Genomic DNA, 23,792 nt, shown 5'->3' with positions numbered 1-23,792 from the left:
GAATTTTAGTTCCATATGGTCATGTAAGATACTTGGAATGATTTTAATATTTTTGAATTTGTTAAGGCTTATTTATAACCTAGTCTGGAGACTATTCCATGTGTGCTTGAGAAGAATGCATATTTTTCTGTGGTTAGAATTAGTACAATGATAGCATTAAAATCAATTATTATCAGCCCTTAGCATTTTCTGTGAGTCCTGTTTGAGAAGAAAAACCTTTAGTAGGAGACAGTGTGGAAACTCAGCTATCCAGTAAACTCCCACTGAGAGCACACTCACCCCCAGATTCTTTGGCAAATCCTAGGATTTCAAGAGAGATGGCTGGGACTCTCTCTCTATGCCTCTCTGAGTTTTCTTAACTCATTTCATTCCCACTGAGGTCACTGAAGGAATTCATGGAATTTTTTGGCATCAAAAAGTATTAGAAAGACAAGACGTGATGACATAAATGTGAATTAGTGACAGTGTCCATATTTCTTCTCTGGAGCTGTCACTCATCTACAGGTTGGCATGCCCTCATCGATCCAGCCTCAGGACTTCCCTTAACCTAAATCACTTGAGGACTAGCTTCTGGGAGAGAAAACGGGTCAGAATATTAGCCCCACAAGTCCCATGAAAACTTTCTAAGCTTGTCTAGATGCTAGGTCTCTCATCTCATATATTCTGCATATCTCTATATTCAAGTTTAAATGCCTGAATATTATACATTATCCTTGGATCTGTATGTAGGTCCTAGGCTGCTAAATGAGAAATTCACTTCTCCAACCAATGCTAAAACACGTGTTTCCAGTATTCAGCCATTCCAATGATCTGAATTGGGCTCTGTACTTTCCAGGCTCCTAGACCAAGGAATTCACATTTCTAACCAGTCCCAAAGTGTATGTTCTTGGGATTCAACCATTCCAAACTGACCTGATAATCCTCCCGGATTTTTCTTCAGAAATCTGTCATGAAAATTCAATTATGACACTAACTGTCAAAGACTCTCCACATACTCCACTCCTAAAATGAAAAACTTTCCCTCCACTGCCTGTGATGTGTGGTTTCCAGTTGCCAAGTCAGTACCATGAACACTGACTGGTTTTGTTGTTGTTTCCTCTTAGGATTTGTGCGTCTGGCTGGAGGGGATGGACCCTGCTCAGGGCGAGTAGAAGTGTATTCTGGAGAAGCCTGGATCCCAGTGTCTGATGGGAACTTCACCTTCCCCACTGCCCAGGTCATCTGTGCAGAGCTGGGTTGTGGCAAGGTTGTGTCTGTCCTGGGACATGAGCTCTTCAGAGAGTCCGATGGTCAGGTCTGGGCTGAAGAGTTCAGGTGTGAGGGGGAGGAGCCTGAGCTCTGGGTCTGCCCCAGAGTGCCCTGTCCAGGGGGCACTTGTCACCACATTGGAGCTGCTCAGGTTGTCTGTTCAGGTGAGATGCAGGTCTGACCTTTCACCTCTGTGAACACCCTGTTCAGGTGAGAAAGTCATGTGATTTTGCTGAAACTCTGTCTTCTTCTACCAGCATACTCAGAAGTCCGGCTCATGACAAATGGCTCCTCTCAGTGTGAGGGGCAGGTGGAGATGAACATTTCTGGACGATGGAGAGTGCTCTGTGCCTCCCCTTGGAGTCTGGCCAATGCCAATGTTGTCTGTCGTCAGCTTGGCTGTGGAGTTGCCATCTCCACCCCCAGAGGGCCACACTTGTTGGAAGGAGGTGATCAGATCCTAACAGCCCGATTTCACTGTTTGGGGGCAGAGTCCTTCCTATGGAGTTGTCCTGTGACTGCCCTGGGTGGTCCTGACTGTTCCCATGGCAACACGGCCTCTGTGATCTGCTCAGGTAAGAGAGAGGGAAGGGCTACTGGTACTCAGGATGCTCCTGGGGTGAAATGTCTCCAAGAGTAGAGTGAGGTTAAACAGGCTTCAAAGTCAGAGATTTATTTCATGGTGAAATATGGATCTTCTCATTGTTCCTTCATTTTTCAGCTCAGGGCAAGAAGTGTGAAGGGGAATAATATATTTTTAAGCAACATTGTTGCTCACATATAATCACAGAAAACAATGTAGGAGCAGTAAGTATAGACCTCAGTATGAACCCCAGCCCAGAGCAGCAAAGAGAATGTCCCCAGCACCACAGTCACTGTCATCCCCAGTATCTGTGTCTTCCCTCCTCGACAAGGAAGAGTACTTACTGAACTTCTACTGACATAGAGAGTTTTATCAATGTTTGAACTTTATGTAAAATGATGCTGTATGTTTCATTTTTTGTATCTAATTTCATAGACTCAAAATTATGTTTGGGATTCACACATGATGTTGTATATGGTAGCACTTTATTTTTTTTTATTACTGTAGAGTAACTTTTGAATGATCATATGGCCATGTACTGATCCATTCTACTGACAGTATAGATCTGAGTGATTTCCAGTTCTTGACTATTACAAATATGATACTACAACTTACCATGACAATGTATTTGGATGCAAATATGTGTTACTTATTTTCCATGTTTAACCCTTGGTCTTTTATTTTCATTTTCTTTTTTTTTCAGTTTTTTATTTTATAAATTTTAAAATCTTTAATTCTTACATGCGTTCCCAAACATGAACCCCCCTCCCACCTCCCTCCCCATAACATCTCTCTGGGTCATCCCCATGCACCAGCCCCAAGCATGCTGTATCCTGCATCAGACATAGACTGGCGATTCAATTCTTACATGATAGTATACATGTTAGAATGCCATTCTCCCAAATTATCCCACCCTCTCCCTCTCCCTCTGAGTCCAAAAGTCCGTTATACACATCTGTGTCTTTTTTCCTGTCTTGCATACAGGGTTGTCATTGCCATCTTCCTAAATTCCATATATATGTGTTAGTATACTGTATTGGTGTTTTTCTTTCTGGCTTACTTCACTCTGTATAATCGGCTCCAGTTTCATCCATCTCATCAGAACTGATTCAAATGAATTCTTTTAACGGCTGAGTAATACTCCATTGTGTATATGTACCACAGCTTTCTTATCCATTCATCTGCTGATGGACATCTAGGTTGTTTCCATGTCCTGGCTATTATAAACAGTGCTGCGATGAACATTGGGGTACATGTGTCTCTTTCAGTTCTGGTTTCCTCGGTGTGTATGCCCACAAGTGGGATTGCTGGGTCATAAGGTAGTTCTATTTGCAATTTTTAAAGGAATCTCCACACTGTTCTCCCTAGTGGCTGTACTAGTTTGCATTCCCACCAACAGTGTAGGAGGGATCCCTTTTCTCCACACCCTCTCCAGCATTTATTGCTTGCAGATTTTTGGATCGAAGCCATTCTGACTGGTGTGAAGTGGTACCTCATTGTGGTTTTGATTTGCATTTCTCTAATAATGAGTGATGTTGAGCATCTTTTCATGTGTTTGTTAGCCATCCGTATGTCTTCTGTGGAGAAATGTCTATTTAGTTCTTTGGCCCATTTTTTGATTGGGTCGTTTATTTTTCTGGAATTGAGCTGCATAAGTTGCTTGTATATTTTTGAGATTAGTTGTTTGTCAGTTGCTTCATTTGCTATGATTTTCTCCCATTCAGAAGGCTGTCTTTTCACCTTGCTTATATTTTCCTTTGTTGTGCAGAAGCTTTTAATTTTAATTAGATCCCATTTGTTTATTTTTGCTTTTATTTCCAGAATTCTGGGAGGTGGATCATAGAGGATCCTGCTGTGATTTATGTCTGAGAGCGTTTTGCCTATGTTCTCCTCTAGGAGTTTTATAGTTTCTGGTCTTACATTTAGATCTTTAATCCATTTTGAGTTTATTTTTGTGTGCGGTGTTAGAAAGTGATCTAGTTTCATTCTTTTACAAGTGGTTGACCAGTTTTCCCAGCACCACTTGTTAAAGAGATTGTCTTTACTCCATTGTATATTCTTGCCTCCTTTGTCAGAGATAAGGTGTCCATATGTGTGTGGATTTATCTCTGGGCTTTCTATTTTGTTCCATTGATCTATATGTCTGTCTTTGTGCCAGTACCATACTGTCTTGATGACTGTGGCTTTGTAGTAGAGCCTGAAGTCAGGCAAGTTGATTCCTCCAGTTCCATACTTCTTTCTCAAGATTGCTTTGGCTATTCGAGGTTTTTGTATTTCCATACAAATCTTGAAATTATTTGTTCTAGTTCTGTGAAAATGTGGCTGGTAGCTTGATAGGGATTGCATTGAATTTGTAAATTGCTTTGGGCAGTATACTCATTTTCACTATATTGATTCTTCTGATCCATGAACATGGTATATTTCTCCATCTATTAGTGTCCTCTTTGATTTCTTTCATCAGTGTTTTATAGTTTTCTATATATAGGTCTTTAGTTTCTTTAGGTAGATATATTCCTAAGTATTTTATTCTTTTCGTTGCAATGGTGAATGGAATTGTTTCCTTAATTTCTTTTTCTACTTTCTCATTATTAGTGTATAGGAATGCAAGGGATTTCTGTGTGTTGATCTTATATCCTGCAACTTTTCTATATTCATTGATGATCTCTAGTAATTTTCTGGTGGAGTCTTTAGGGTTTTCCATGTAGAGGATCATGTCATCTGCAAACAGTGAGAGTTTTACTTCTTCTTTTCCAATTTGGATTCCTTTTATTTCTTTTTCTGCTCTGATTGCTGTGGCCAAAACTTCCAGAACTATGTTGAATAGTAGCGGTGAAAGTGGACACCCTTGTCTTGTTCCTGACTTTAGGGGAAATGCTTTCAATTTTTCACCATTGAGGATAATGTTTGCTGTGGGTTTGTCATATATAGCTTTTATTATGTTGAGGTATGTTCCTTCTATTCCTGCTTTCTGAAGAGTTTTTATCATAAATGGATGTTGAATTTTGTCAAAGGCCTTCTCTGCATCTATTGAGATAATCATATGGTTTTTATTTTTCAATTTGTTAATGTGGTGAATTGCATTGATTGATTTGCGGATATTGAAGAATCCTTGCATCCCTGGGATAAAGCCCACTTGGTCATGGTGTATGATCTTTTTAATGTGTTGTTGGATTCTGATTGCTAGAATTTTGTTGAGGATTTTTGCATCTATGTTCATCAGTGATATTGGCCTGTAGTTTTCTTTTTTTGTGACATCTTTGTCAGGTTTTGGTATTAGGGTGATGGTGGCCTCATAGAATGAGTTTGGAAGTTTACCTTCCTCTGCAATTTTCTGGAAGAGTTTGAGGAGGATAGGTATTAGCTCTTCTCGAAAGTTTTGGTAGAATTTAGCTGTGAAGCCGTCTGGACCTGGGCTTTTGTTTGCTGGAAGATTTCTGATTACAGTTTCAATTTCCGTGCTTGTGATGGGTCTGTTAAGATTTTCTATTTCTTCCTGGTTCAGTTTTGGAAAATTGTACTTTTCTAAGAATTTGTCCATTTCTTCCACGTTGTCCATTTTATTGGCATACAACTGCTGATAGTAGTCTCTTATGATCCTTTGTATTTCTGTGTTGTCTGTTGTGATCTCTCCATTTTCATTTCTAATTTTATTGATTTGATTTTTCTCTCTTTGCTTCTGGATGAGTCTGGCTAATGGTTTGTCAATTTTATTTATCCTTTCAAAGAACCAGCTTTTGGCTTTGTTGATTTTTGCTATGGTCTCTTTTGTTTCTTTTGCATTTATTTCTGCCCTAATTTTTAAGATTTCTTTCCTTCTACTAACTCTGGGGTTCTCCAATTCTTCCTTTTCTAGTTGCTTTAGGTGTAGAGTTAGGTTATTTATTTGACTTTTTTCTTGAGGTATGCCTGTATTGCTATGAACTTTCCTCTGAGCACTGCTTTTATAGTGTCCCACAGGTTTTGGGGTTGTTGTGTTTTCATTTTCATTCGTTTCTATGCATATTTTGATTTCTTTTTGATTTCTTCTGTGATTTGTTGGTTATTCAGAAGTGTGTTGTTCAACCTCCATATGTTGGAATTTTTAATAGTTTTTCTCCTGTAATTGAGATCTAATCTTAATGCATTACGGTCAGAAAAGATGCTTGGAATGATTTCGATTTTTTTGAATTTATCAAGTTTAGATTTATGGCCCAGGATGTGATCTATCCTGGAGAAGGTTCCATGAGCACTTGAAAAACAGGTGAAATTCATTGTTTTGGGATGAAATGTCCTATAGATATCAATTAGGTCTAACTGATCTAATGTATCATTTAAAGTTTGCATTTCTTTGTTAATTTTCTGTTTAGTTGATCTATCCATAGGTGTGAGTGGGGTATTAAAGTCTCCCACTATTATTGTGTTATTGTTGATTTCCCCTTTCATACTTGTTAGCATTTGTCTTACATATTGCTGTGCTCCTATATTGGGTGCATATATATTTATAATTATTATATCTTCTTCTTGGATTGATCCTTTGATCATTATTTAGTGGCCTTCTTTGTCTCTTTTCACAGCCTTTGTTTTAAAGTCTATTTTATCGGATATGAGTATTGCCACTCCTGCTTTCTTTTGGTCTCTATTTGCGTGGTATATCTTTTCCAGCCCTTCACTTTCAGTCTGTATGTGTCCCTTGTTTTGAGGTGGGTCTCTTGTAAGCAGCATATAGAGGGGTCTTGTTTTTGTATCCATTTGGCCAGTGTTTGCCTTTCGGTTGGGGCGTTCAACCCATTTACGTTTAAGGTAATTATAGATAAGTATGATCCTGTTACCATTTACTTTATTGTTTTGGGTTCGGGTTTATACACCCTTTTTGTGTTTCCTGTCTAGAGAATATCCTTTAGAATTTGTTGGAGAGCTGGCTTGGTGGTGCTGAATTCTCTCAGCTTTTGCTTGTCTGTAAAGCTTTTGATTTCTCCTTCGTATTTGAATGAGATCCTTGCTGGGTACAGTAATCTGGGCTGTAGGTTATTGTCTTTCATCACTTTAAGTATATCTTGCCATTCCCTCCTGGCCTGAAGAGTTTCTATTGAAAGATCAGCTGTTATCCTTATGGGAATCCCCTTTTGTGTTATTTGTTGTTTTTCCCTTGGTGCTTTTAATATTTGTTCTTTGTGTTTGGTCTTTGTTAATTTGATTAATATGTGTCTTGGGGTGTTTCGCCTTGGGTTTATCCTATTTGGAGCTCTCTGTGTTTCTTGGACTTGGGTGATTATTTCCTTCCCCATTTTAGGGAAGTTTTCAACTATTATCTCCTCAAGGATTTTCTCATGATCTTTCTTTCTGTCTTCTTCTTCTGGGACTCCTATAATTCGAATGTTGGAGTGTTTCATATTGTCCTGGAGGTCTCTGAGATTGTCCTCATTTCTTTTAATTCGTTTTTCTTGTTTCCTCTCTGATTCATTTATTTCTACCATTCTATCTTATATTTCACTAATCCTATCTTCTGCCTCTGTTATTCTACTATTTGTTGCCTCCAGAGTGTTTCTGATCTCATTTATTGCATTATTCATTATATTTTGACTCTTTTTTATTTCTTCTAGGTCCTTGTTAGACCTTTCTTGCATCTTCTCAATCCTTGTCTCTAGGCTATTTATCTGTGATTCCATTTTGATTTCAAGATTTTGGATCATTTTCACTATCAATATTCGGAATTCCTTCTCCAGTAGATTCCCTACTTCTTCCTCTTTTTTTGGTTTGGTGGGCAACTCTCCTGTTCCTTTACCTGCTGAGTATTCCTCTGTCTCTTCATCTTGGTTATATTGCTGCGTTTGGGGTGGCCTTTTTATATTCTGGTAATTTGTGGAGTTCTCTTTATTATGGAGCTTCCTCACTTTGGGTGGGGTTCTATCAGTGGCTTTTCAAGGTTTCCTGGTTAGGGAGGCTTGTGTTGGAGTTTTGGTGGGTGGAGCTGGGTTTCTTCTCTCTGGAGTGCAGTGGAGTGACCCGTAATGGGTTATGAGACATCAAAGGTTTTGGGATAATTTTGAGCTGCCTGTATATTGAAGCTCAGGGGAGTGTTCCTGTGTGGCTGGAGAATTTGCGTGGTATGTCTTGTTTTGGAACTTGTTGGCCCTTGGGTGTAGCTTGGTTTCGGTGTAGGTATGAAGGCATTTGATGAGCTCCTATTGCTTAATGTTCCCTGAATTCAAGAGTTCTCTAATGTTTTCAGGCTTTGGATTTAAGCCTCCTGCTTCTGGTTTTCAGTTTTATTTTTACAGTAGCCTCTAGACTTCTCCATCTATACAGCACTGATGATAAAACATCTAGGTTAAAGATGAAAAGTTTCTCCACATTGAGGGACACTCAGAGAGGTTCACTGAGTTACAAGGAGAGGAGAAGATGGAGGGGGTAGTTAGAGGTAACTGGAATGAGATGTGGTGAGATCAAAAGAGGAGAGAGCAAGCTAGCCAGTAGTCACTTCCTTATGTGCGCTCTATAGTCTGGACTGCTCAGAGGTATTTACAGAGTTATACAGGGCAGAGGAGAGGGAGGAAGTATACAGAGGTGACCAGGAGGATAAGAGAGAGGAATGAGTAGGAGAGAGACAAATCCTGCCAGTAACCAGTTCCTTAGGTGTTCTCCACCGTCTGGAACACACAGAGATTCACAGAGTTGGATAGAGAAGAGATGGGGAGAAAAGAGACAGAGGCCACCTGGTGGAGAAAAAGGAGAGTCCAGAGGAGGAGAGAGTGGTCAAGCCAGTAATCTCGCTCTCAGGTAAACTTGGGTAGTGAAGTTTGGGTTTTTAAATGTACAAAATTGACAACAGAAACCTAAGAGCAAAGATTAAAAATCTAGAGTAGAGGTTGGACTTTCAAAGATACAATATTAAAGAAAAGCAGAAGGAAAAAGGAAGAAAGAAAAAAAAGAATTATTAAAAACAAACAAACAAACAAAAAAAATACCCAACAACAACCATCCAAAGACTATATATGTTGTTTGCCTTAAAAAAAAAAAAGTCTTTTTTTTAAATAGTAATAATGGGTTATAGAAATAAAAATTAGAGGAGAAATAGAAGACTTAACAATTGAAAAAAAGTTAGAAAAAAAAAAAAAAAAAAAAAAAGCCAAAAAAAAAAAAAAAGGAATGATTTTAAAAATAGTCATAAATATATCTGGCCCTTCTCTGATGTTATGGGCCCTGTGGGATCACTTCCAAGGTGGTTCCCTCTGTTTAACTTCTTCTGTTTGCTGGTTTTTAGGCTCACTAGTTCAGTCGCGCTGTGGGCAAGGGAGATGCTGCAAACAAATAGCACTGTCGTGTGCACACAGTGTCTCAGCCCCGCTTGACCTGTCCCTTCTCGCGGCGCACAAACCGCTCCGGCTCTACGATGCTCAGCCGGGAACCGTCTGGGGCCGGCCCTAGGCTGCGTGCACTTCCCTGGTCCAAGCCGCTCAGGTTCGGCCCTCAGGTAGCCCTCAGAGGCACAGATTCGGCTGGGACTGTGCTTTGTGCCCTTCCCAGGTCCGAGTAGCTCAGGAGTTTGGCGAGCGCGATCGCCGTGACTTGTCACCTTTTCTGCCGCTGCTGCTCAGCTTTCTGGGTGGACTGCTGGCGCCCCCTGTGAGGCAGACGGTGACTGTCCAGCACCCCCTGAAGTCTTAGCAAAGAAGCCTGCTTGCAGTTAGGTAAGTAAAGTCTCTCCGGGTCTGCAATTGTCCCTTTCCAGTCCTTACGGCTCTGGCTGCCTGTCCCCAGCGGGGGATGGTCTGCAGCCGGCTTATTCCATTTCGTCCTTTGTTCCGTGCTTGGTCCTGGCGGTGTCTTACGTTCGAACTTTTCGCATGGTAGCTATCCCACAGTCTGGTTTGCTAGCCCAAGTTAGGTCGTTCTGGTTGCGCGTGGGGTGTTCCTGCCCGATTCTTACAAAGCACTGCAGCTCGCGCCTCCCACGTGTCCCTGCCCTGTCCCCACTTCCCAATGGCGGATGCAGGCATCTGTGCTGCTTTTCCGCTGGGGGAGTTACTGTTGGGCTTGTAATCTGTTGGTTTTGATTATTTATCTATTTTTCCTTCCTGTTATGTTGCCCTCTGTGCTTCCAAGGCTCGCCACAGACTCGGCAGGGAGAGTGTTTCCTGGTGTTTGGAAACCTCTCTTCTTCAAATTCCCTTCCCGGGACAGGCTTCCCTTCCCGGGACGGAGCTCCCTCCCCACCTGCTTTGTCTCCTTTCTCGTCTTTTATATTTTTTCCCTACCTGTTTTTGAAGACAATGGTCTGCTTTTCTGGTTGCCTGACGTCCTCTGCCAGCCTACAGAAGTTGTTTTGTGGAATTTGCTTGGCGTTGAAATGTTCTTTTGAGGAATTTGTGAGGGAGAAAGTGGTCTTCCCGTCCTGTTCCTCTGCCATCTTTCCCTCCCCTCCTATTTTCATTTTCTTAATCAAATGGTGTCCTTTGATGAACTCATCTCTTAATCTTATGTAAATATAGCTTACCAACATTTTTCTGTACATTTAATGCTCCTTATATTTTTTTAAAAAAAGAATTTTGCCTACTCTAAGATTGTAAAAATATTCTCTAAGTGTATCTTATGGAAATTTTATTATATTTCTCTTGCATATTATTGTGCATTCATTCTGGGATTGATATCTGTGTAAGATAAGGGTCAGGGTTCATATGGACATCCAACTGACTCAGAATCTTTTTCTGAAAAGACTCTTGCCCACTGCAGTGCTGCCTTCGTCATAAGCAGAAGGGCAATTATGTCTGTCTTATTTGAGACTGTCTATTCTGTTCCATGTTGTCATTTGTCTATCCTTGCACAAATACTGCATTTTCTTAATTACCATAACTTTGTAGTTGTTGTTGTTCAATCGCTAAGTCATGTCTGACTCTTTGTGACCCCATGGACTACAGCACACCAGGCTTCCCTGCCCTTCACTATCTCCCTGAATTTCAAACTTTGTAGTTAGTCTGAATAATTTTAATTTATAAGAGTTACTTTATATTAACTCCTCTAATATCATTGCTTTTGTTACCAACTGTGGTGTTCATTCTTGGTTGCTTGTATTTTGTATGAATTTAGAAGTCAGCTTGTCATTTTCACCAAAAGAAAAGCTTAAGGGTATCATTGAGATTAGATTTAAAAATTTAAGAGTAGTCATAGCAATTTGAGGATGATTGACATTGACAATGTTGAGTTTTCCAAATCATTGACATAATACATCCCTCCATTCGGTTAGATCCTGAATTTCAGAGAATTTGCCCATCTTCTACTAGGATTTCTCCTAGGTAATTTATTTTTGATGTTATGAGTATTTTTATGAAAGTGTCCTGGCAATGAATTCTCTTTGACTTGTTTTCATCTTTTAATTCTTTCAATTTTGATGTATGTTGAGACATAAAAATGTTGGGAAAACACTATAAAAATTCATTTATGACCTTTACCTGGGTTTCTAATTGTTAGTATCAATATTTTGCTTTAATCTGTGTGTGTGTGTCCTTCCTTCTCTGTTCCCCTTCTGCCCCATTTCTTCCTGAATATGTAAATTCTTTCTGAATTCAGTTGAAGACTTGATGTTCCTTTATCCTTAGACCAGTTCTGGGAATTTCCTTACAGAACCAGAGTTCAGTCAAGTCTTTAGTGACATCAGCTCCAGGTGACATCTGATTGCAGCACTGAAAGACCCCACTGAAAGACTGCCAAACTGAGTTTTTTTCCTGATTAATGACCCAAAGTCATAAGCAAAATTAAGTACATATTTTTTTCTTCAGCTACTAAGTTTCACCTTTTCATATTGATCAAATTGCCAAAATCTGTTGGATCACAGAAAAAGCAAGAGAGTTCCAGAAAAACCTCTACTTCTGCTTTATTGACTATGCCAAAGACTTTGATGTTGTAGATCACAACAATCTGCGGAAAATTCTTAAAGAAATGGAAATACTAGACCACCTACCTGCCTCCTGATAAATCTGTGTGCAGGTCAAGAAGCAACAGTTAGAATTGGACATGGAACAGCAGACTGTTTCCAAATTGGGAAAGGAGTACGTCAAGACTGTATATAGTCACCCTGCTTATTTAACTTATATGCAGAGTACATCAGGTGAAATGCTGGGCTGGATGAAGCACAAGCTGGAATCAGGAGAAATATCAATAATCTCAGATATGCTGATGACACCCTTATGGCAGAGAGCGAACAGTGACCGAAGAGCCTCCTGATGAAAGTGAAAGAGGAGAGTGAAAATGCTGGCTTAAAACTCAACATTCAAAAAACAAAGATCATGGTATCTGGTCCCATCATTTCATGGCAAATAGATGGGGAAGCAATGGAAACAGTGACAGACTATTTTCTTGGGCTCGAAAATTACTGCAGATGGTGACTGCAGCCATGAAATTAAATGATGCTTGCTCCTTGGAAGAAAAGCTATGACCAACCTAGACAGCATATTAAAAAGCAGACACATTACTTTGCTGACAAAGGTCCATCTAGTCAAAGCTGTGATTTTTCCAGTAGTTATCTTGCCTGAAGAATCCCAGGGACGGCGGAGCCTGGTGGGCTGCCATCTCTGGGGATGCACAGAGTCGGACACGACTGAAGTGACTTAGCAGCAGCAGCATGTATGGATGTAAGAGTTGCGCCATAAAGAAAGTTGAGCACCGAAGAATTGATGCTTTTGAACTGTGGGGTTGAAGATTCTTGAGAGTCCCCTGGACTCCAAGGAGATCAAACCAGTGGATCCTAATGGAAATTAGTATTGAATATTCATTGGAAAGACTGATACTGAAGCTGAATCTTCACTACTTTGGCCACCTGATGAGAAGAGCTGACTCATTGGAAAAGACCCTGATGCTGGGAAGATTGAGGGCAGGAGGAAAAGGGGATGACAGAGGATGAGATGGTTGGATGGCGTCACCAACTTGATGGACATGAGTTTGAGCAAGCTCCAGAAGTTGGTGAAGAACAGGGAAGCCAGGAAAGCTGCAGTTAATTGGGTCACAAAGAGTTGGACATGACTGAGGGACTGAACTGAAGTGAAGCAAGTTTTTTGGAAAAACTGCCATACAACCATATAACCAGAACTCTTGCTATGTGACCTGAATTAATTGAAGAATACCCTCTGATTTTGCATTTTGATGTTTCAACTTTATGCTGAGCTAATGTGCGGCTACACTTATTCTTTAATCTTAATTGCAGCTAACAAGTTTTTCAGCTCTAGAAGTATTTGGTTTTTGGTATCATTGCTCTGCAAAGATACACATTTTTCAATTAAGTCCATAAGCACTTTAACCGTGGCTACATATATTCTTGTCAGGTAACTCTAGCAGCCTAAAACCCTGATAAATTTTTTCTAATGTTTCCTTTTTCCTTTCTGTTTTTCATGAGATCTATTTTATATAAGTGTTTGGTTTAAAGATATACATTGAAGAAACTGTAGAAATCCTTCAGAATGATTTTTGTTTTGCTTTTACTTAGGGATAGCTTTGGGCTTCCCTGGTGGCTCAGATGGTAAAAAACCCGCCTGCAGTGCGGAAGACCTGGGTGTGATCCCTGGGTTGGGAAGATCCCCTGGAGGACGGCTTGGCAACCCACTCCACTATTCTTGCCTGAAAAATCCTATGGCAGAGGATACTGGTGGGCTATAGTCCAAGGGGTTACAAAGAGTCGGACATGACTGAGCGACTAAGCATAGCACAGGGATAAATTTAGGGATACAACTTACTTAACTCATTCTTATAGCAACACTTGGGTTAAAACAGAAATTGTGGTACTGTCAGAAGCAGAACTCTCCAGGGAGAAGGTGAACACTGAGAGTATGATAACTTTACTGCTGGGTCACAGCTCTCATTTTAGGCTCCATCAGTAGGTCATTATTTTCCTTAAATCAGTTTCCTGTTCTTCCACCCTTCCAGACTTCTGATCATTGTTGTTTCTTCAGGAAACCAGACCCAGGTGCTGCCCCAGTGCAGCGACTCTATGGCAGAATCAGCAGGCTCTGAGGCCTCAGTGGAGAGCGCCCCCTACTGCTCAGGTGAGGGTCCCTCAAGACAGAAGACCCTTCTTAACCCTTGGAGTCATTGCCCCATTGTCCCATTTCTCTCTCCTCAGACAGCAGACAGCTCCGCCTGGTGGACGGGGGCGTTCCCTGCGCCGGGAGAGTGGAGATCCTTGACCAGGGCTCCTGGGGCACCATCTGTGATGACGGCTGGGACCTGGACGATGCCCGCGTGGTGTGCAGGCAGCTGGGCTGTGGAGAAGCCCTCAATGCCACGGCGTCTGCTCACTTTGGGGCAGGATCAGGGCCCATCTGGCTGGACGACCTGAACTGCACTGGAAACGAGTCCCACGTGTGGAGGTGCCCTTCCCGGGGCTGGGGACAGCACGACTGCAGACACAAGCAGGACGCGGGGGTCATCTGCTCAGGTCCGCACTGCACACTGTCCACAGGCTGGGGGAGGGGTGGGGCCCCGCAGGACGGGGGTCTGAGCCCTGAGGGAGAGAAGCTGAAAGGAGCAGAGAAGGAGGCTTCCTCCCATGAAGCCTGTCTTTCCAGCAGACATGAAGACGAGGTGCTTTCACTTCCTTCTGCAGCAGCTGAGGTTCTGGCCCTTTCTTCTCAGCAGTGTTTCCTGGTAGAGCCATTTCTTACAGTTTTTCTCGAAAGCAGGGCTCTCTCTCCAGTTACATACAACAAATTTAAACCCGCGGTACTAGTTTCTGTTTGCTTCCCTAGCAATTTACCAACTAGTGGTTTAAAACAGCATATATTTATTTCCTTACTCTTCTCTAGCCTAGATGTCCAGCAGGGGTCTCACTGGGCTGGGATCAAGGCTTCAGCAGGGCCGCATTACTTTTGTGGCTCTAGGGGAGAATCTGTTTCTTGCCTTTTCAAACTTCTTGAAACCACCTACATTCCTTCCTTCACAGCACCCTTCATCCATTATCAGACCAGCAATGCTGCAGGCCTCCAGCCATTATCCAGAGTCATATCTCTCTTTCTAGCCAGAGCTAAGAAAAGTATTCCACGTTTAAGGACAGTGGGTCTAAGGATGTGATTAGACTGGGCTCATATTGTTAATACATCATCTCACCATCCAGAAGTCCTTACCTTAATCACATCTGTAAATCCCTCTTGTCAGGTATGGTAACATATTCACAGGTTGCAGAGATTTGGATGTGGACATTTTTGGATTAATTATTATCCCTATCTCCTTAATATCCACATCACATCCCTTTGACATACTCTTTAAAGATTTCGTCAGGAAGCAGGATTCAGCTGCCCCTCCCTGACTAGCACCCATGTAGGTTAGTCTTCCTATCAGTTCATATCCACTACACCATTGTGGTAGAAATAGAAAGACAGACACAAATGGACAAAGTCAGTTAAAAGGAAGGTGATGTCAGTCTTGTCATCTAGTGGGTATCTCTTGAGCAAGGTCAGAGATGAATGTTCATTATTTCTAGAAGAAAGGAAAACCTAGAGCATCCAGTAAAGTTTTACTGTGTCCTGTCTCCTCCCCTTTCAACCTTAGAGTTCCTGGCCCTCAGGATGGTGAGCGAGGACCAGCAGTGTGCTGGGTGGCTGGAAGTTTTCTACAATGGGACCTGGGGCAGTGTCTGCCGCAGCCCCATGGAAGACATCACTGTGTCCATGATCTGCAGACAGCTTGGCTGTGGGGACAGTGGAACCCTCAACTCTTCTGTTGGTCTCAGGGAAGGTTCTAGACCCCGGTGGGTGGATGGAATCCGCTGTCGGAAAACTGACACCTCTCTCTGGCAGTGTCCTTCTGACCCTTGGAATTATACTTCATGCTCTCCCAAGGAGGAAGCCTATATCTTGTGTGCAGGTGACTTACTATTTCTGTGTGTCTGTCCCAACCCTGTAGGATGCAGTGAGATTTGATATTTTAATTTCTAAGTGATGATTTAAATTTGGGTCCACAAAATACATAAACTGAAAATGTTAGTTGCTCAGTTGTGCTCTTTGTGACCACATAGACTGTAGCCTGCCAGGCTCCTCTGTCCTTGGGATTCTCCAGGCAAGAATGCTGGAATGGGTTACCATTCCCTTCTCCAGGGGATCATCCTGACCCAGGTATGAAATCGGGTCTCCTACACTGAAGTCACATTCTTTACTGTCTGAGCCACCAGAGAAGCTTAAATGAGGTAAGAATGAAACTAATTTAATCCACATATTCCAACCTTGTTTGTTAAAATTTTTAATGGAGATGTAATTCCCGTAACATTATATTAGTTCTAAGGGTAAAACATAGTGTTTATGTATTTGTACATATTGGTAAATCACCACACATACAGTAATATCCATCACCACATGCAGTTACAATTTTTTTCTCTTATGATCCCACAGGTAAGAATTTGCATGCTGAAACTAAGGCCCGGCACAACCAAATAAATACTTAATTTTAAAAGAGAGTATAATTTTCTTCATAGCATCATGGTTTCTTTTCTACATAAGGTTTTCCCTGGTAGGTCAACTGGTAAAGAATCCGCCTGCCATGCAGGAGACCCTGGTTTGATTCCTGTGTCTGGAAATCCGCTGGAGAAGGATAGGCTACTCACTACAGTATTCTTGGGCTTCCCTTGTGACTCAGCCTGCAATTTGGGAGACCTCGGTTTGATCCCTGGGTTGGGAAGATCCCCTGGAGAAGGGAATGGCTACCCACTCCAGTATTCTCGCCTGGAGAATTCCATGGACTCTATAGTCCACAGGGTCACGAAGAGTTGGACATGACTGAGTGACTTTCACAAACACTATATACAAAAATGTTATCTTCTTTCCTATATTACTGTTTTAAGATATCTTTCATGACAATGTTTTTTCTCTAGAATGTTTTAAGATTTCTTATTTATTCATAGGAACTCTTTATAAACAAATATTACCTACTGTTTTCCTTAAATATTTTTGTAAGATTTCCCCCATATTTTACATATATTTTTAAGGTTGTATATGTGTATGGGTGGGTTATGTGGTCAAATCTGTAATGTTTTACTTTTTTTGACTTCTGCCTTTAGTGCAATGTTTAAACGCCATTCTTCATCTCAAAATAACATTGAATCAAGTTTTATTTTCTGCAAACAATTTTATAGTTCCACTAAAGAATATTCAAAACTTAATTTCAAATTTATTTATTTATCTGAATTCATTTTACTATGTGTGATGGTGTAACATCATCACCAGATAGGCATTACATTTTAGATATGCGATATCTTAGCTCCATCACAAAATAAAAGCACACAGTTTCATGAGTTCATGGATATGACATCAAAAGTACAGGCAACAAAGCAAAAATAGACAAGTGGGAATATACCAAACTAAAAAGCTTCCACAAACCAAACGAAAGATCAACCGAGTGAAAAAGCAAGCTAACACAAATTATATAAGGTATTGATTTCCAAAAATAATAAGGAACTCCTATAACTTAAGAGAATTAAAAAAAACGAACAAAATTAAAACCTAATAACTCAAGTAAAAAATTGGCTAAGGGCTTGACTAAACATTTCTCTAAGGAAGACATAAAAATGGCAATAGGTATATTAAAAAAAAAGCTCGACATTGTCAGTCATCAGGGAAATGTAAATTAATACCACAAAGAGATATCATCTCACACATGTCAGAATGACTGTTTTTTTTTTTTTTTTTAAAGACACTTAGTGTTCGCAAGGCTGTGGTGATATTGACACTTTATGTGTAGTTATCCACATTAAATGTGTCAATTGTACTAATAAAACTATGTAATCCAAGGGTTAAATCTCTGGGCTTTCACTGTCATGGGTACAGGTTCGATCCCTGACCTGGGAACTATGAGCCCATGAGCAACAGCACAGCCAACAAACAAACAACAGCACAAAAACTATGACCCAAACATCTGTATGATCTATACTGATGTCCCTGTTCATTCTTGGTATTGTTAGCTTCATTTTCTCTCTGCTCTGCATTAGTGTTGCTCAGTGTTCATCAGTTTTCAATGAGCCACGTTTAAAGGGTTTTCTTCTATATTTTCTATTTAATGCTTACCTTATTTATTAATTTTTGTTCCTTTTAAAATTAACCCCAACATTCTATATTCTTGACTTTCTCATCTAGTTTCTTAATTGGAAGCTTACTTTTTTCACTTTCAGTCTTTCCTCTTCCCTAAATCTAGGGTATAATTTTCCCTTAGGGACTACTTGAGTTTCATTAGAAGAATTTATCATACCATTATTTTGTGTTTATTATCATTATTTCACAATATTTTGTAAGGTTTAAATTTATTCCCAGACTCAGGTGATGCTTGGAAGGATCTTGCTGAATTTCCCCAAATAGAAGTGGCTATAAATATTTTCTTTTTAGTTCTTAATTTTATTCCACTGTGGTCAGAGTAAATATTCAAAGTATGAATTCAAATATTCAAAGTATAAATTCAAAGAGTGAAAGATTTTGTCCTATTATGTAGTCATTTTGGTAAAAGTTCCGAGTGCATTTACAGTAATGTGAACTCTTGTGTTGTTGGTGCATTGCTCTTTGTGTTACTTAATTAAACGTGCTGACTATGTTGTTGTACATCTACTGAATTCTTCTTTGTTTTTTGTATGTTTGGTCTGCATGCTACTGAAAAAGATCTGGTAATAATCCCCCATTTTGATTGTGATTTTGTCTATTTCTTCTTTTCACTCTGTCAAGTATGTTTCAAAGTTATGTTCTGTTACCTTTCTTGAATTTTGTTGTCTAAAATATCTTTATTAAGGGTGCATCTCATTATAATCATGAAAATTCCCTCTTTAATTCAATTAGTGTATCTTGGCTTAAAGTCTACTTTCTGGGACATCGATACAGCTACTCCAGTTTTCTTACAGTTAGTACATTTTTTCCATCATTTTACTTTCAACCATTCTTTGCTTTCATAATATAAGGTGGGCATTTTGCAAGTAACATTTGTGTCAGTTTTGTTTTATCTTAATCCATTCACTGTAAATGCCATTACTGATATTGATGTGTTGGTATCTGCCATTTGTTTTTAATTGATCCCCGTGCTTTATGTTCCTTTTTGTCTCTTTTTTTTCCTTCCTTTTGTATTAGATAAAACTGTTATTATTCCAGATTTTCCTTTTTCCTTTTGATTTTCAGCAGCTTTACTAGGAGTGGGGGTTTTTATACTCTTCCATTTATTTTTTTTAAAAGTTCTCTATTGCTACATCTTCGGATATTACTTCTGCAGTTCTGTCTCTCTGTCTCTTATCTCTTCTCCCTCTCCTCCTCCTCTTTCTTCTCTTTCTCATCTCTCATCTTTAGGACTCCTCTAAATCACTATATTCTAAGTTCTATATAAAATTCTTTTAACTTATTCATTCACTTTTTAAACCTAGATATTTTATTTTAGGTTGGCAATAGTTCCTTAGACATTTTTATTTATTTATGATTTTTTTCATCTTTTTACCTGTTTATTCTCTTCTTCTCTCTTTTCCCCTAAATACATTGATTGTAGTTAAAATCCTTATCTGCTAAGTCCAGCATTTCTATCATAGGTGTCTCTGTATTCTCTTATCTTTTTTCACTTTGGTCATTTGTCATGTTATCCTAGCTTCTCAAATGTTTTGTCATTTTTTATTGGATGCTACAAATTATATATGAAAAAGTAAGATACTCTTGATACATTTTCTAACACATGAAAGTATTTACCCTTTGTTTTCCTAGGCAGGTAGGGGGAAGGGGTGTGTATCACTCAAACATCTAAATATAACCTAAAACTGAGCTATAACAAGTATGGGTTGCAGTTTTGGTAGCACTCAGTCCACTTCTGATTTCTCTGTCCCTATGACATAGCCTTTCAGAGATTTCAGTTCAGAGCCTATATTCTTTGGTAGCTAAGTACCCAAAATAATGAAAAAGACTCTGCTTTCCAAGTCTTTTTATATAGTTCTCTAGCTTCCTGCCCTTCACAGCTTATATACTGGGCAAAGATTTGAGGAGAAAACCTGCTGTGTGAGAGAGGCTCTCAAGACTCTAATTTTGTCTCTCCAGCACCAGGTAACCCCCAGATTATGTAGGCTTCCTGTCACAACAGTAGACCTCTGCTTGTCGGAGCCCAGATTCTGAATCATTAAATTATGCAATGAACTGGCAAATTCCCACAGAGAAAAAGAAGCTATAGATCCTGGACTAACATTGAAATAATCTCCACTCTTTAGAATTTTAGCATATTTAGTCCATGTTGTGTTAACAAATGTTGAATACATTGACTATTTCTTAAAAAACATTTTCCAGCGTTTAAAGTTATATCCAGAAAGACCCAGCAAGACACATTGGCCTGCTGTGAACTCCATTCTCCCTGGAAGTGGAAAATTTTAGGTTTAATTCTCTACTTCATTATCTACTTAAAGTGCAGTACTGATAAACATTATTTAACCTTTGTTTACCTACTTTTTTTTTTTAACCTTTCCTCCTACTTTTCAACCTTATTAGTTCTCTTGCCACTGCTATAAGAAACCAGACCCAACTGCTGCCCCAGTGCAATGCTGCTGCTGCTGCCAAGTCGCTTCAGTCGTGTCCGACTCTTAGTGACCCCATGGACTGCAGCCTACCAGGCTCCTCTGTCCATGGGATTGTCCAGGCAAGAGTACTGGAGTGGGTTGCCATTGCCTTCTGCACGAGGGCAAAGACTCCATATCAGAACCAGCAGAGTCTGCAGCCTCAGGGGAGAGTGCCTCCTACTGCTCAGGTGAGGGTCCCACAGGGCAGAAGACCCTTATTCTTCAGGTCAACGCCCCGTATCCCATTTCTCTCTCCTCAGGTAGCAGACAGCTCCGCCTGGTGGACGGGGGCGGTCCCTGCGCCGGGAGAGTGGAGATCCTTAACCAGGGCTCCTGGGGCACCATCTGCGATTACAGCTGGAACATGAAAGATGCCCACGTGGTCTGCAGACAGCTGGGCTGTGGAGAAGCCCTCGATGCCACTCGCTCTTCTTCCTTTGGGGCGGGATCAGGGCCCATTTGGCTGGACAACGTGAAGTGCACAGGAAAGGAGTCCCACGTGTGGAGGTGCCCTTCCCGGGGCTGGGGGAAGCACTACTGCGATCACAGCGAGGATGCAGGAGTCATCTGCTCAGGTATGGTCAGTTCATGCCCACCAGCGGGGAGAATGGAAAGTTCCAAGAAAGCTGGGGTCTGATCAGAGGGACAATAAGGGACGGGTGGGCTAGAGAGGACCAAGACAACTACCCATCCTCCCTGAGTGCCCCGTAGCTGTGAGCAATGAGCTTCATACACTTTCCTCTTACAAGTCTCTGCTTTTCTTTTCTTCTCCAGTGCTCTTACCTGACACTAAAATAGCTTTATTTATTCTCCCAATTAAAATAAATCCTCATAATTTTTTTTTCATAATTCACTATTTGTAAGAGTGAAACATTTGCTAACAGCCACATACACTCTCCATTTGCACAGGAAGGCTATGAGAGGGAGGGACAAAAACTGAGGATGTACTTTCCTGGGTGAAGTTGTTTCTATACAAACAGTGTGAGACCTTATTTTGCGCTAGGTTAGTATGAGTGTTAGTATGAGTGGAGGCTACTCCTACTATATCATTTACATCTATAGAGGGTATCCCTACAGAGGATATCATTTAACAGATCAGAGATTCTTATGGATTTGTGCCAGATTTCAAGTTTCCTTTGCAAATTTAGACATAAATGTTCATAGTTCTTTTATGGTAGAGAATTGTTGATGGAATGTTCTGAGTCATATATTCTTCCATTGTTACTAGAAAAGTCTCTCTCTCAAATTTTTCCTTTAAAATATCTAAATAAATGCAAACTTTGGAAGAACACTTAGCCGTGCACTGACAAGTCCAAGGTGGAGGTAATAAAACTTGAATTTCTGTGTTTTATGTTAAGAGATTATATAGTTTATATTTGATGACTTCAATGATATAAGAGAATTGCATCTGGGGGCTTATTTGGAGTAAGTGGACAGATATATATATTTTTTACAAATGTAATTTTTAAAGAAGTTGGAAAAGGTTTTATAGTAGCTGGAAGGAAGGCAAATGGCAATGGGAGCTGATGGAGGTAACTGTAAGGTTCTCTGAGCAGCACTGAGGGGCCAGGTGTGGTGTGAAGGATGCTACATGTGCCTAAGGACACAGGATGTGTACACAGCAAGAGACCAGACAAAGATATGTCTTTACTATATTTAATATCTTCACTCACATCGGCCTTCTATTTAATAATTTTCTTGGAATTGTCACACACTTATTCTTCCATGTAAATTTTAAAATCAAGTAGAAAATAAAAAATATATACTATATCTCAGAAGTCTCTATCCTGATATGTATAAGACTTTATTGATTATTCAGCATATATTTGAATATTTTACATGTATCAGGGTATATAAAACAGAATACAAGAAATACCTTTTTCTTGTTCTTTCTAAATTTTTAATCTCAGAATTAATATAACAATATCAACAACCTCAGATATGCAGATGACACCACCCTAATGGCAGAAAGTAAAGAGGAACAGAGGAGAGACTCTTGATGAAAGTGGAAGAGAAGAGTGAAAAAGCTGGGTTGAAACTCCACATTCAAAAAACTAATATCATGGCATCCAGGCTCATCACTTCATGGCAAAGAGATGAGGAAAAAATGGAAACAGCAACAGACTTTATTTTCTTGGGCTCCAAAATCACTGCAGACTGTGACTGCAGCCATGAAATTAAAAGACGTTTGCTCCTTGGAAGAAAAGCTATGACAAACCTAGACAGCATGTTAAAAAGCAGAGACACTCCTTTGTGACAAATGTCCGTATAGTCAAAGCTATGTTTTTTCCCAGTAGTTATGTATGGACGTGAGAGTTGGATCATAAAGAAGGCTGAGCGCTGAAGAATTGATGCTTTTGAACTGTGGTGCTGAAAGACTCTGGAGAGTCCCTTGGACAGCAAGCAGATAAAATCAGTCAATCCTAAAGGAAATCAACCTTGAATAACTCATTGGAAGGATGCATGCTGGAGCTGAAGATCCAATACTTTGGCCACATGATAAGAAGAAATGACTCATTGGAAAAGACCCAGAGGCTGGGAAAGATTGAAGACCAGAGAAGAAGGGGACAACAGAGGATGAGATGGTTGGATGGCATCACTGACTCAATGGACATGAGTTTGAGTAAACTCAGGGGGATAGTGAAGGACAGGGAAGCCTGGAGCGCTGCAGTCCATGGGGTCACAAAGAGTCGGACACGACTGAGTGACTGAGCAACAAAAACAGCCAGTTAAATAAAAATGCTTTAATTAGAATGTGTAGCCTGTAACCAAACTCCCAGCCAGAGGAGGCTAAGGGTCCTGACCTCGGCCTCTCTCCAGAGATGGAAATGGATAAATAACAAAAGGCAAGCAGATCATCCTCTCCCTCATCATTCATTCTTGTTATCAGTGGTCCAGCTAATCCTTCAATTATTTAATTTCTGTGGTGTCTTTTCTGTTTTCTCCTGCTCTGTCTAGTAGATTTTTATTCTGTTACATCATTCTTTTTGAGACTTCAAAGTTCATATACTTACACAATCAGAGTCCTTTACCAGGACAAATTCCACCATTACATACATAACCATGAGCACACTCAAAAATTTGCAGGGTTTTCCCCCCATTGGATTACCTTTTCTCTGTCAAAATATGGTCCCTGAAGAATCAAATCATGATCATGAGTCTTTTCCTTGGTCTTTCTCTCATACTCCATCCACTCCCCATTTAACCTACCACTCACCCCACCTCACTCCCTACAGAAGCTCTTCCCTTTTGGAGTGTCCTTTCCATCTATTTATAGCTCTTAAGATCATTTCTTCTTTTCTGCATTGGGGGAATTGGGTAAGGGTAGCAGTGTTAGGTGAAAATGGGAGAAGCATATGGGATAAAAGGTGTTAAAATCTTGTTGAACAAGTATTTGGTTTCCAAATCTATGTTTCAACACTATTGAGGCTTTTGCAATGTAGAAATCTCTAAAAT

The 23,792-nt window shown here is 40.3% G+C and overlaps 1 protein-coding gene across 1 annotated transcript in view; it reads left to right on the top strand.

The window, feature by feature from the left end:
- Positions 1-23,792, top strand: part of LOC114108764 (antigen WC1.1) — a 64,269-nt gene that overhangs the window by 15,040 nt on the left and 25,437 nt on the right. Inside the window, exons 3-8 of the mRNA XM_060413468.1 lie at positions 1,104-1,412; positions 1,506-1,823; positions 13,747-13,839; positions 13,917-14,231; positions 15,341-15,655; positions 20,597-20,911. Coding sequence (XP_060269451.1) covers positions 1,104-1,412; positions 1,506-1,823; positions 13,747-13,839; positions 13,917-14,231; positions 15,341-15,655; positions 20,597-20,911 — 1,665 coding nt within the window. The remainder of the gene's footprint in view (positions 1-1,103; positions 1,413-1,505; positions 1,824-13,746; positions 13,840-13,916; positions 14,232-15,340; positions 15,656-20,596; positions 20,912-23,792) is intronic.

This window comes from Ovis aries, chromosome 3 (genome assembly GCF_016772045.2).
Source record: "Ovis aries strain OAR_USU_Benz2616 breed Rambouillet chromosome 3, ARS-UI_Ramb_v3.0, whole genome shotgun sequence".
NCBI classification, from domain to species: Eukaryota; Metazoa; Chordata; class Mammalia; order Artiodactyla; family Bovidae; genus Ovis; species Ovis aries.
This window is presented reverse-complemented; position numbering and strand designations above follow the sequence as displayed.